The sequence below is a fragment of the Delphinus delphis genome, chromosome 11 (assembly GCF_949987515.2).
Source record: "Delphinus delphis chromosome 11, mDelDel1.2, whole genome shotgun sequence".
In the NCBI taxonomy this organism is placed as follows: Eukaryota; Metazoa; Chordata; class Mammalia; order Artiodactyla; family Delphinidae; genus Delphinus; species Delphinus delphis.
Genome location: NC_082693.1, coordinates 43,717,082 through 43,731,456, shown reverse-complemented (window position 1 = coordinate 43,731,456; position 14,375 = coordinate 43,717,082). Strand labels below are relative to the sequence as shown.

At 39.3% G+C, this 14,375-nt stretch overlaps 1 protein-coding gene across 2 annotated transcripts in view; it reads left to right on the top strand.

The window, feature by feature from the left end:
- SARNP (SAP domain containing ribonucleoprotein) overlaps positions 1-14,375 on the top strand; it is a 52,256-nt gene that overhangs the window by 14,033 nt on the left and 23,848 nt on the right. For both annotated transcript variants that reach the window (XM_060024929.1, XM_060024928.1), the window contains exons 3-9: positions 1,875-1,921; positions 2,145-2,212; positions 5,862-5,913; positions 6,753-6,826; positions 7,277-7,305; positions 10,493-10,518; positions 12,037-12,105. In XM_060024929.1, the coding sequence (XP_059880912.1) occupies positions 1,875-1,921; positions 2,145-2,212; positions 5,862-5,913; positions 6,753-6,826; positions 7,277-7,305; positions 10,493-10,518; positions 12,037-12,105 (365 nt within the window). The remainder of the gene's footprint in view (positions 1-1,874; positions 1,922-2,144; positions 2,213-5,861; positions 5,914-6,752; positions 6,827-7,276; positions 7,306-10,492; positions 10,519-12,036; positions 12,106-14,375) is intronic.

Genomic DNA, 14,375 nt, shown 5'->3' with positions numbered 1-14,375 from the left:
CCCATTCCTTTTATCCCAACTCTCTTAGGCAACTATTCTAATGTGTTTGATATATATTTTTTGTCTTTGTCCTTATAAACCGTGTAGTGTTGTTTGGTCTACAGTAATTTTATGTAATTGGCAATGAGGCCATAGCCTTACTTTATTGCATTCTTTTTTCTCCAAGTACTGTGTGTTTTTTTGTTTGTTTTTGTTTTTTTCTTTTGTGGTACGCGGGCCTCTCACTGTTGTGGCCTCTCCCGTTGCGGAGCACAGGCTCCGGACGCGCAGGCTCTGGACGCGCAGGCTCAGCGGCCATGGCTCACGGGTCCAGCCGCTCCGCGGCATGTGGGATCTTCCCGGACCGGGGCACGAACCCGCGTCCCCTGCATCGGCAGGCGGACTCTCTACCACTGCGCCACCAGGGAAGCCCCAGTACTGTGTTTTTTTAAGATGTAGCAGTCATCTAGTCTATTGATTCTAATTCCTGCATGGTATTCTATAATGTAAAGAATTCACCATGGGCTGCCGATGCAGGGGACGCGGGTTCGTGCCCCGGTCCGGGAAGATCCCACATGCCGCGGAGCGGCTGGACCCGTGAGCCATGGCCGCTGAGCCTGCGCGTCCAGAGCCTGCGCGTCCGGAGCCTGTGCTCCGCAACGGGAGAGGCCACAACAGTGAGAGGCCCGCGTACAGAAAAAAAAAAAAAAGAATTCACCATGTTTTATTTAGTTCACCCAGTGACTGACTCCTGAACTACTTCTTTCATATTCCCTTATATTCCTGTGTGAGAGTCTTGGGGGTATATACCCAGGAATGGGGTTGCTAATAAATATCTGTTCATAAATGTATACTTAATATGACTAAACACCACTAAATTGTTTTTCTGAATTGCTGTATAAATTTCATCATCAGCACATGAGGATTCACTGTCCTAACAAGTGGCCTAATTTTGGGTAATCTGTTAGTGGTTTCAGTTTACATTCCTCTACTTACTAAAAAGTTTAAACATGTCCTTTGTTCGTGGTTCTTTGGCTTTCTCCTTTGCCCATTTTTCTTTTGGGGTTCTCATCGTTTGCTTGTTAGTTCGCAGGCATATCATATATTCTAGTGACTGTTCCCATGTTGGTTTTAGATACAAATATCTTCTTTGACAGTCGTTTCTTTTTCTGTGGTATCCTTTCCTATTTTGGGGTGTTTTTTTTTTTGTACTTAAAAAAATATCATCTTAATCTTTTTTTTAATTAATTAATTATTTTTTGGCTGTGTTGGGTCTTCATTGCTGGCCGTGGGCTTTCTCTAGTTGCGGCAAGCAGGGGCTACACTTTCGTGGCATTGGGCAGGCTTCTCATTGCAGTGGCTTCTCTTGTTGCGGAACACGGGCTGTAGGCGCACAGGCTTCAGTAGTTGTGGCACACGGGCTTAGTTGCTCCGCGGCATGTGGGATCTTCCTGGACCAGGGCTCGAACCCATGTCCCCTGCGTTGGCAGGCGGATTCTTAACCAGTGCGCCACCAGGGAAGCCCCCTTTCCTAGTTCTGAAAAATAAGTTTTTTGCATAGTACTTTTGCTTCTGGGTTTTTTGTTTTGTTTTTGTTGTTTTAGAAATTCTTCCCCACCACTAAATTCTGCCACAGTACTTTTTAATTAATGTTATAGTTTGACCTCATCATGTTTAGTTCTTCAGTGCAGCTGGAGTTCAACCTCTTAATTGATGTTAGTTAGGTAGAGAATATAGTTTTTATCTCCTCCACGTGGAGCAAATTTTATGAACATTTCTGCCTTCATTATTGAATTTTATTTTGGGAAAGCAAAATGATTATAATTTTAGCCTAAGTACAGTGATCAAGATGGTTTTGTAGCAGGGCTTGACCTGATTATTTTAATATTCTTTAGCTGAAGAGGAGGCAAATGAAGAAGATGTACTGGGAGATGAAACAGAGGTGAGTTGGAGAGAGTAAGGTTAGTCACTGGCCTGGCAGTGTGCCACTGCCTTGGTCACGTTGCTAAACATCAATCATTAGAGGGCTTCAATGCTAACTCGTTAGGGGAGCATAAAGGGGGAATGAAGGTTCTGAAAGATTGGTTCGTTTTGGAGTTCTCATATTCTTTTGATAGGTATTTACTCTTGATTTATTTTAACCATCTTGTTTCATTTGGTTTTAGGAAGAAGAACCGAAGCCCATAGAACTGCCTGTCAAAGAGGAAGAACCTCCTGAAAAAACTGTTGATGTGTAACTATCCGTTTTTTATAATGAGGACAGAGCAGACGGTTCTGGATTTTTTAGTGTTACACTGTTGACCTCTTATACATTCCCATTGGAATGTATACATTCTCTTTTTTTTTTTTAAATTTGGTTGCATCGGGTTTAGTTGTGGCTTGCTTGCTCCTTAGTTGTGGCATGCGAACTCTTAGTTGCGGCGTGCATGTGGGATCTAGTTCCCTGACCAGGGATTGAACTCAGGCCCCCTGCACTGGAAGGCGGATTCTTTACCACTGTGCCACCAGGGAAGTCCCCCATTGGCTTTTTCATTTCTCATTAGATCATACATTTTCAGAAAGGTCTTGTTCATTTCAAGTACATGGTCCCAGTGAAGCAAAGTAACTTTGTCTCTAGGTTATGTAATAGATACTTAGGACCAAGAGACTTCAAGCCCAGATAAAGTTTAGTTCTCTTAGCCTTTGTTGTATCACCGTAATAGATGATTCTTTTTCTGTATAGAGAATCATGCACATTTTCTGCATGTAAGGAATTTTGTAAGGGAAGAGGGTGCTGAGCAAGGTTATGTCTCAACACTGTATTCTCTTTTCCTTTTTGATTTACAGTGGAGGAGGGGAGGACAAAGTACTAGAGTGAATAGTGGATCTTGATTTATTTAAATTATTACACAAGGTTGATCATAAACATTTTTTTTTTTTTTTTTTTTGCGGTACGTGGGCCTCACTGTTGTGGCCTCTCCCCGTTGCAGAGCACAGGCTCCGGACGCGCAGGCTCAGCGGCCATGGCTCACGGGCCCAGCCGCTCCGCGGCATGTGGGATCTTCTCGGAACGGGGCACGAACCCGTGTCCCCTGCATCGGCAGGCGGACTCTCAACCACTGCGCCACCAGGGAAGCCCGATCATAAACATTTTTTATTTGGGGTTTCCCCGCAAATGTCCGGCCGTCTTATACTCCAGCATGTCAAGAGCAGTTGAGTCCTTTTTAACATTTTTGTTCCTCATAGCTGTATTAATCCATTTAATTATAAAAGACAATTAAAAAAAAAAGACAATAGATGTAAAAAGTCAAAGTCAAACATTACATAGAGGAATATATAAATTGAAAATTAAGTACCCTTGTCTGCACCCCCACCTGACTTCCCAGAGGTTTTCAATATATTCTTTTGGAATATTTTATATGTGCATATACAGATACATATGTACATGCATATTGTCAGTTTCTTGATTTTTTTTTCACATATGGAGAGCTTTCTATATCATCATATAATGTCTTTATTTAAATATTAGTTATAGGGACTTCCCTGGCGGTCCAGTGGTTAAGACTCCATGCTTCCACTGAAAGGGGCACAGGTTTGATCCCTGGTTGGGGAACTAAGATTGTGCATGCCTCATGGCACGGCCAAAAAAAATTAGTTATATATAGGCAAGGTTCTAAGTGTTTTACATGTATTCTCATTTAATCGTCACGTCAACGCTATGAAATGAGGATAATTATCCTAGTAAGTGGTAGGTCTCTCTTTTTTTTTTTAGCTTGTTGTTATGGGATATTACAAGTATATACAAAACTTAGGAGAATAGTAAATAGACCCCCATGAACCCATCACCTAGATTTAGTTGTTATCAACTTAGAATCTCATTCTTTCTGGCAGCTAACAGTATACTCCATTCTGTGGATGAACAGTAATTTCACCAGTCTCCTGTTGATGGACATTTAGATTATTCATAATTGCAAAAAATACAGTGCATGTTCACATACAACTAATTGTAAATTTATGCAGGTATATCCAAAGGATAAGTTTCTAGCAATGGATTTTCTGCATTAGAGAAGATGTGCATTTAATGTTTTATTAGATTTTGTCAAATATTACTGCTTTCTAAAGCCATTTAGTTATCATCCATCATAGGAGGTTTATGTTTAGATATAATGCCTTGAGGAAATGGCCGATGGGATAGCTTTAAAATAGAGATGTTTTGGGGAGTTATGGGGCAAGAAGGAAGATGAAATAAATACAATGATAATTGGCCTGTGTGGGTTAAAAATTATGAAGTTTGAAAATCTGTAGTTTATTTTTATAATATGTAAAATGTGTAATTCCCTTGTTTAGAGGGCTTTAATTTTATCAGTGAATTTCTAAACAAAGAAATTGAAAATGTGTGTGGGAGGGGTTGTGTTTTTGCTTGTTAGAGGGATAGTAGTGGTTAAACTAAAGTATGTACAGAAAGATTCTGGGTCCCCGTAGTATGGAGAATGTTTTGTATGTGACTATGGGTAGGGGCGAAACTTCTGAGTGAAGAGAAGAAATTTCACATGAGCCCCAGAATATGACGTTATTTATTGCTTGAGCTTAATTGTGCCTGAGGGAGTTGGAACAGAGCTGAAGGAAGCTTCTTCTTTCTGGTTCCCTTTCTGCCATGAAGTGTACTGATGGGAATGTGGAGGAAGTCATTAGCCTGGTGGTTTGGTGAAGAGGGCTGCTATTTTAATGGCATTGGACTTCAAGTAGAACATTAAACTTCAGTGTCCCTTTCTGTCTGCACAAAACAGAGAGGATTGGGGAAGGAAAGATGGCTGGGAAATGGAAAGAAATCGGAAATTTCTTTAAAGTCAGAATGTACAGGGCTAATTTAGGTCCTTAGAACATTCAAAAGGAGATCCCCTTGCTTTGTCTTTTGCTTGAGTTTCTCCAAAAAGATACCTCTGTTTCTAGTTTGATTTTTTTCCCCCCTCCTCAAGCCACAGCAGTTAAATATTGCAGGACTTAGTTATGGTCAGCAGGGGGCTCCCACTGCTTATCTGTCAGTCCAGGGACCTCCAACAAAAGGATGGAGGAGAGAATAAGTTCCTGTTCCAGAATTGCTTCCTCTGAAAATGCCATTAAACCATTACTACCTTTCAGGGCATCAAATGGGAAAAGTGTCTGGGATATTGGAACAAAAGCCTCCCATGTCTCTAAATGAGGGACCTTAATGAGACTGGTTATGACCCACAGTTTTATGGGAGTTGTTTGGTGGAGGGTTAATGCCCTTCCATTTATCCTGAGTACTTCCGAACTTTGTCTCCCGCCCCCCTGGTCCCCCCTCTTTTGTTTTCTCTTAAACCTTTTGACTGGTAACTTACCATGTTTTCCTAATTCAAACTCCCCTTAGCCTTTTTTCTTCCCATTCCCTTTGGCATTTTTATTTATCCCACTTTGACTGTTCCAGCTGGAGCTACGGTCCCATGGGAGATATAAGGGATTTGTAAAAGAAGGAAACCAGACCTTGTAGAGCACTCATTAATTGTGATGAAAATTGAGAGCTGGTATTTAAATGAGGGTTAGAGGAATAGTCATTAGTCCAAAAGTACATTTAAAGTTCCCAAAAGTAAATGAAATGATTTCCGGTGTACTTTGAGCATTTCCCTCAGTTCAGTATATTTAACCAGACTTCTTTCCTTGTTACTTTCTTATACTCTAGCAAAGTAGCTTAGTCTGTTATTTAAACTCTTTTATCAGTAGACGACACTTCAAGGAACTAAAGGTCTAATGGGCTTCATGTTTTTTTGGTCTGAAGGGTGGTAGAGAGATATGGGACAGAGGACATGATTCAGGTGAATTCTTATACACTTTAAAGGTTTTGGTTTAGAATATCAGTCTCCTGATTTTAAAAATCCCTTTTCCAGGGCAGCAGAGAAAAAAGTGGTAAAAATTACATCTGAAATACCACAGACTGAGGTAGGTATTCTTTCAGAAGAGCAGTCTATATATATATATCTTTCTGTTTCTTACCCTTTATTTTGTCTGTATCATCACTTTAAAATATTTACTCATAGGCAGAAAATGAGTATTGACAGATTTTGGTATTGATACATTTTTCTACCGGCCACACTTGGGAATATATTTGGGCTGGCATAGTCACCTTTGAGGCCGTAGTCTTTTTGTATAGTATTCTGGTCTTAGTGGTAACTCTTTTTAAGATGTTTACAAACTAAGATTAGAGTTTGAGAGGATTGTACCTTGGAAGAGATGAAAAGTTACAAGGGAAGATGTCACTCTTAAGTTACTACTAGCTAGCTGGTAAGATTGAAATTTCTCTGGATCCTATCTCAAGATCTCTGAAAGTAGGTTTCAGTGAAGATCTGTGGGGTTTTTTTGTACTATTAAAGTAGAAATGGCATAGGACAACGCTGCCTCATTTCTAACTGAAAGAGTACAACTGGTGTTGGAACCAAGCTGTTCCTTTGATCCATTTTCAAAGGTCAGTCAAACGCAGCTTTTGTCTTCTTGGCTTGATACAGAATGCGGGTTTTATTTTATTCCTTCCCTTTTGTTTTTGAGGACATGAATGTAATAATAGTCTTTTTGTGTTTGCTTTCTGGAAAGGACTGTTGAGTTAAGCCCTGGGATGGATACAACCTGATATCCTCTGTGATTGTCAGTATAACTCAGTTTGGACCTTAAGAAATTAATCCCGATGTTCTAGAGATACACACCTCTAAATGACTTTTCTCTTAAAAGAAGGAAACCAGAAATTGAATTTTTCTCTTTCCCTTCTTTTGTCTGTTATCACTTAGAGGATGCAGAAGAGAGCTGAACGATTCAATGTACCTGTGAGCTTGGAGAGTAAGAAAGCTGCCAGGGCAGCTAGGTGAGTGTTCCCAGCCTTTTAGACCTGAGATCGTGGTAATATGAAGGTGAGGGAATGTGTTCCTAGGTTTTAAATATAGTTGTTGATTTTAAGTAGAATAGAGGCCTTGCTGGAAAGAAATACTCTCTTGGCTCTATTCAGAACGTATCTGCTGATTGGTTGTAGTAGCTATAGATTGGGTTTTATTACCAAGCAGGGTTTTTGTAATAGGTAAAAGTCAGGAACTGACTGCTACTCCCAGTTCTGATAAGGCTACCTTTTAACTTATTCTCTGGACTCTTGGTGAGAAAAAGAGTCAACTGAACCTCTTTCATGGGGTTGTTAGAATTAGCTAATGATTGCAAGGCTTGAGATCACAAGCAAGAAGTGCCATATGTATACTTGACACGGAGACAGACAACCAGGAGTGTGAACAGCTTCCTAAAATTTAGCTTGTTTTTCTTTCTACAGATTTGGGATTTCTTCAGTTCCATCAAAAGGTAAGAGTACAGAGACTTCTGAGAAAGTTATCTTTATGTTTTTACTTTTTTGGCACAACAGATTCCATTTCTCCAAATTAAGGTAAACTTGTTAGCTCTAGAAGCCTGTAAGAGGTTATTATATCCACCTCTTTGCTCTAGGTAAAACCATACTTAAGCCTTCCTGGGCAATTTAGAGAAGGTGCTAAAGTTATGAGAGAATAGGAGGAAGTGCCAACATTTGTTTTCCTTTTCTTGGATCTCTTCAGAGAAGTTTCTAATACCTTCTTTATTCTGATGTCTCAAGTTAGCGTGTAATTATTGTGTACTGTCCAGTGTTATATTGCCTAGTGTGAGTGGCAAAAGGAAGAAAAGAGTCCTTTTTATTTTTTTTTTCTCTTTTACCTTCTAGGAATTTACAAGGGAATAATCTTGGATAAAAGACTTAGCCACAAGGATTATCACAGCGTTATTTATAGTGATCAATAACTGGAAACAATGTGATATACAATAGAGAATTGGTTGAGTAAATGTGTACCATAGTACAGTTAGAAGACCATGAAGATGTTTAAAATTATACTGAAGAATATTTGTCAGACAGATAAATGGAAAAAGCAAGTTATAAGATATTTGTAGTATGTTCCTATTTCCCAATAAAAGTGCAAGTATCGTTAGGAAAAAAGGTTAGAGGGATATATACTAAATTGATAACATTCATTGTCTCTGGTGGAATTTTGAGTGACTTCTTTTTGCTTGTCTGTGTTATTAAAATTTCTACATTGAATATGTATTTGTAATAAATTAGGGGGAAAAGTTACTCTTTTTATTTTATTTTTATTATTATTTTTACTTTATTTATTTATTTTTGGCTGCATTTGGGTCCGTTACTGCTCACGGGCTTTCTCTAGTTGTGGTGAGCGGGGGCTACTGCAGTGTGCGGGCTTCTCATTGCAGTGGCTTGTCTTTGTTGTGGAGCATGGGCTCTAGGTGCCTGGGCTTCAGTAGTTGTGGCACGCGGGCTCAGTAGTTGTGGCTTACGGGCTCTAGAGCGCAGGCTCAGTAGTTGTGGTGCGTGGGCTTAGTTGCTCTGCGGCATGTGGGATCTTCCCAGACCAGGGATCAAACCTGTGTCCTCTGCATTGGCAGGCGGACTCTTATCCACAGTGCCACCAGGGAAGTCCCTCAGAGACTTTAAATGTAGTCTTCTGATCCAATGCAGTCTTCCTAGTGACCTGTTAGTAGTGTCAAGTCTGTTAAGAAAATGTCCTCCAAAGATCTTGTAGAGTTTTGCTGTGCCTTTTAAAAGACCAGCAAGGGACTTCCCTGGTGGTTCAGTGGTTAAGACTCCACCTTCCAATGCAGGGGACGCGGGTTTGATCCCTGGTCGGGGAACTAAGATCCCACATGCTGCGGGGCAGCTAAGCCCATACACCACAACTAGAGAGCCCGCTTGCCCCTTAACTACTGAACTTGTGTGCTCTGGAGCCTGTGTGCCACAACTAGAGAAGCCTACGTACCACAACGAAAGATCCCACCTGCCACAAATCAGACCCGATGCAGTCAAAAAAATAAATAAGTAAAAATAAAAGACCAGCAAAATTCTGGTCACTGTCACTACATGCTTTAGAAACAGAATATTCTCTGACATTTAGTTATATCAAGAGAGAGATAATAGGATTGGTGATGGTACAACAAAAATTTTTAATATTTATTTATTTATTTGGCTGCACCAAGTCTCAGTTGCAGCACACAGGATCTTCGTTGCCATGTGCAGGATCTTTTTAGTTGTGGCATGCAGGATCTTTAGTCGAGGCATGTGGGATCTAGTTCCCTGACCAGGGATTGAACCCGGGCCCCCTGCATTTGGAGTGTGGAGTTCTAGCCACTAGACCACTAGGGAAGTCCCAGAAGTTTTTAAAGATATTATTAAATGGTGCTATTTGAAGAAAGGCAAAAGTTAAAATTAATACTTAGCCTGAAGAGGAAAACTGACCAATAAAATAATGTGTAGGTTACATTCAGTGTTACTCATATAATCCTAGAACTACAGAGTAGCTCTTAAAAGAGTAGAATTTGGCAACATGTAAAAGGAAATACTGTTTTATGAGTGAGGACATAAAAATATGGAACAGTTCCTAGTACATAGGTTATGGTAAAAGTTGAGTCCATACCTGAAAGTTTATAGTGGAAAGTTAGGGAACCAATTACAATATTGAGATTGCTTAAAATAAAATTCTGAGAAGTTTTAAGTAAATAATTATTGACTAGATTGGGGTTGGGCCTACAGGCTAATATGCTATTTGCTTCTTAGTGATAATTTCAGGACAGAACATTCGCTTTAAGAAGCCATAATTTTAACTCATTATAATAGTAACTCTGGTCTTTTGTCCAGATAAGATGTTTTTCTCTTTTTTTTAACAGCTTTATTGAGATATAATTCATATATCATACAACTCATCCATTTAAAGTATATAATTCAGTGTTTTTTATATATTCACAGGGTTGTACAGCTATCATCATAGTCTAATATTAGGACATACTCATCATCCCCAAAATAAACCCCATACCCATTAGCAGTTTTTCTCATCCGCTCCCTCTGCCCCACCCCACTAATCAACCACTAAGTTTTTTCTATATATGTAAGTTTGCCTTCATATAAATGGTATCATACAATTCATGGTCTTTTGTGACTGGCTTCTTTCACTTAACATAATGTATTCCAGGTTTATCCCTGTTTTAGGATGTATCATTACTTCATTTCTTTTTATTGTTAGATAATCTTAGGTTGTATTGATATATCACATTTTATCTACCCCTCAGTTGATGCACATTTGGGTTTTCATTTTGTGGCTACTATGGCTAATGTTGCTGTGAACATTCATATACAAGTTTTCGTGTGGATATATGTTTTCATTTCTCCTGGGTATATACCTAGGAGTAGAATTGCTAGGTCATATAGTAAACTCCATGTTTAACTTTGAGGAACTACCAAACTGTTTTCCAAAGTGGCTGTACTATTTTATGTTCCCAACAGCAATGGGTGCAGACATGGTCTCTAGATGTAATCTGTGCCTTTTCTTTAACTTCATAAGATAAAGGACATTTGTCCTATATATGATTTCTATGCTATCTAACTTGATTCAAAGACATCAGCTTCCTTTATGAGTTTTAAGAATATTAAATAAAACTTTTAAATTTATTTCCTTAGGCCTGTCATCTGATGCCAAGCCTATGGTAAGAAATCTTTTTTTTTTTTCCTTAACCTTGAGAGCCAAATCTTAACTCTGTATAGTTAGTTAAGTTACAGATTTCCTTCTCCCCAGATCAGAGGAACCTGAGATAATATGAGTTTGGTGACTGTTTTCAGTACAGTGTCTTATGTCCTAAAGAGAAAGAATTGTTTGAGGCACTGAGAGGTCAGGAAAATTGCTGCATCTTCAAAGTCATTATAAACATCTTCCTTCCTACCACTCCTCTTGAAAAGGGTAGATTTTGTTAGCTAGAGGACAATCCATATAACTCTTTGTTTTATGGTACTGGAGTTTTAGGGCCTCATGCAGTGGCTTTGGATAATGTCAGACTCTTAATTACCACAAGAGAATCTGTGGAAGCAACTTATGAGTTCTATTTTGTAGGTACTGATAATTTTCAACACTACCTGTCAAATACCAGAGAATAAAGACTAGGATAGTACGCCTTCTGGACCATTATGACTTGTCAGCATGTTTAGAAAATGCAAGCAAATGCTGTGAAATATGTTTAGCTTTATGAAATCCTGCTCTTGGAATTACAGTTTAATAATATAAGTGAAGGTGAAATGTTTTAGTAGTAGTAGTAGTAGTAGAAGTTAGTAGCAGTAGTAGTAGTAATGATAATGTCCCAAATATCCTTATGATAAGTCTTCTATATCAAGTCTTCCAAGAAAAAGGAAGGAAGAAAATTGAATTGGGTACTGGTAGTAGATTTGTGTTCTGAAGAACGGAGAGCGGCAGTGATAGTTTCTCTTTGCTAGGGCATAGGGTTAAGAACTACTTGCAAAGGCTATGTATAGGAATTAACAATTTTGGACTGTGAATGATGGACTTGTTTGGAGGTGATGATTTAGACATTTGTTTGCTTTTTCAAGCAGTGTTTGGCCTACTTTGATCTTAAACCCTCCCTAGGCTTTTGCCACCTTTGATGAATGAAAGAGGCAGGGCTGAATCTTTCACTGCATTCCAGGAGAGAACTTTTAATAATTAGTGGCATGGATGAGTGCTGCTTAGTTTCCTAATTTGGCACATAGGGTATCTTTGATGTTGTATAGGCTTATTTGAACTCTTAGCTTTGGACCATAGTTTGTGCCTTCTGTGTTTTCTGTTTTGATTTTTTTCTTTTTTAAAATTTATTTATTTTTGGCTGCATTAGGTCTTCATTGCTGCCTGCGGGCTTTCTCTAGTTGCGGTGAGCAGGGTCTACTCTTCGTTGCGGCACCTGGGCTTTTCATTGCGGTGGCTTCTCTTGTGGAGCACGGGCTCTAGGCGCGCAGGCTTCAGTAGTTGTGGCACGTGGGCTCAGTAGTTGTGGCTCGCAGGCTTTAGGGCGTAGGCTCAGTAGTTGTGGGGCACAGGCTTAGTTGCTCCGCATGTGGGATCTTCCCGGACCAGGGCTCAAACCTGTGTCCTCTGCATTGGCAGGCAGATTCTTAGCTACTGCACCACCAGGGAAGTCCCTGATTTTTTTTTTAATATTTTTTTCCTATGTTTTTTGTAGGTTAACCTGGATAAGTTAAAGGAAAGAGCGCAAAGATTTGGTTTGAATGTCTCTTCAATCTCCAGAAAGGTAAGGTACTATTTTTGCAACATTAGAGCAGCTTGGGGCTACATAGTTTGGAAATGACTGTCCTAAGAATAGAACTGGCTACTCAGCACTTCATTTAATGCAGTCCTTTGACTATCACCTCCTCTCACTGACTATTGATTACATTATGGCTATTGTTTAACAAAATTAATTGTTTTTTTCTACGATTGTTTGCATAGCTGCCATGCTGGCTATTAGAACAAGGTTTATATTTCTCTTTGTTGAGTTCAGTGACGTTACATCTGCTTTAGCTTCTGATATAGGCATAATGGAAATTAAATAATCAGGGGAAGACAGTCTTGTCTTTAGGTCAAAGGTACCTAAAAGTAAAATTTGGAGGTTCTTTGGAACAAAACTGAGAAAATTGTTTCATTCTTTCTGCCCCTCTGCTAACTGATACTGTTTAGTGTAAGCAAGATGACTTTGTTGATACCATGCAGTGGGGAGTGATCAATTCTACAGGGATTGTTATGTTTGGAGTTTTGCTATGCACATTGGAGAAAATGCTAAGGACTTTCCTGTTTGCCTAGAGCCGGTAGTCTCTTAATCTTTGTTCTGTGAGAATGAGAGCATGTTTCTTGGTTGTTCAAGTGGTGGCAGGATTAAAGGAAGACTATTTCAAACCAGAAAAACCATCATTAGGAAAAAAAAAATTATTTCCCACTAAATATGGAAGCATTTAGCTCTCTAGAAATCCATTAGAAAAAACTTACCTGACGGTAGTTGTATTTTTGCTCAGAAAAGAAAAATTGAGTATATAAAAATAAACATTAGTTGTGTCCCTGTGAGACTCATAACCTTGTACACAACTGTGCTTCATCTTCCTTCCCTTTGGGTTACATTTTTTGTGTTTACCAGAAATATAACATCATGTCTTTTTGCCCAACTTGATGCTGAGACCATCGGTATTCAGTAGGAGTATTTGGTGGTTTATGTGGAATAAAGTAAAGGAGTTGAGAGGTAGGCAGAATATATGATTCTTAAACCACAAGCAGCTTAATAGGGAAGAATTATTATAAACCAGAAGTCATTTGTGTTTTGCAAGATGGTCAGGGGAAAAGGTGCCTTGGATCCGTGGCCCTTCTTATCATCTATCTCCTTGTTTTGTATATGAGGCCTAGGTATCTGAGAATCTCATCAATAACTTCACTCCTTTAGGGAATTGTATGAGTTTGTGTGTTGGAGGACGGAGGGAACAAAAGGTACCCACTGAACTGAGAAGGTATCTTGATACTGAAAAATGAGGCAGGCAGCTCCATATATATAATCAATGGAGTAGTTTATTACAGGGTAACTTACTTACAGGGTAGGATGAGGTAGACGACAATCTGGAAGCATTCACAGCTGCACTCCACACTGCTGAGGGGCCATTGGGCCAATTTTATACTTATAGTTAACCCAGGGTTTGGGGGTACATGCTTGGAAACAGGAAGTGCATTCCCAAGTCAAGATTTATGAATGGGTAACTAGTCTTGTGGGCACCATGAATATATCAGTGAAGGTTGTCATTGTTGTTTTGAGACTAACAGAGTATAGAGACCACCCAGACCTAATGATCATTAAACAATATCTATTAACTACAGAGCCCTTGATGACAGAGAAGAGTTGTACTACACAGTACAGCCCTAGGTAGAGTCAGTGGAAGGACAGGAAGAACTGAATGGACACAAGATGGCATCAGTTATGCCAACAGCCATACACTGTGTGTTCTATCAAAATTAACAAAATTGAACACGATATCTCCTACTACTTAGCTCATAGGGACACATTCCTAAGAGGAATTTGTCTGTCACTCTGTGCTGCCCACCTGAGTTATACAAGGATATCAATCTTTTCCCTTCCCTTCCCTGGAATCTTTCTCTATATTTGACCTGTTTTCAGCCTCCACAGGAGGCTGAGTAAATCATGAAGGGATACATTTATTGATTTTGAGCAAATTACTAAACTTCTTTGATCCTCATCTATAAAACTGGGAGTAACACCTAACATCATGTTTGTGTAGAATAAATGTATATTTGTAGTTCCCTAACGTAGTGACACTTTGACCCTCTATAAATTTTATTTTTGTTTTTATGTATTTTTAATGTATTTTTTAATGCTTTAAAATTTTTATTTATTTACTTCTTTTTTTTTTGGCTGCGTTGGGTCTTTGTTGCTGCGCGCAGGCTTTCTCTAGTTGTAGCGAGCAGGGACTACTTTTTGTTGCGGTGCGTGGGCTTCTCATTGTGGTGCCTTCTCTTGTTGCGGAGCTC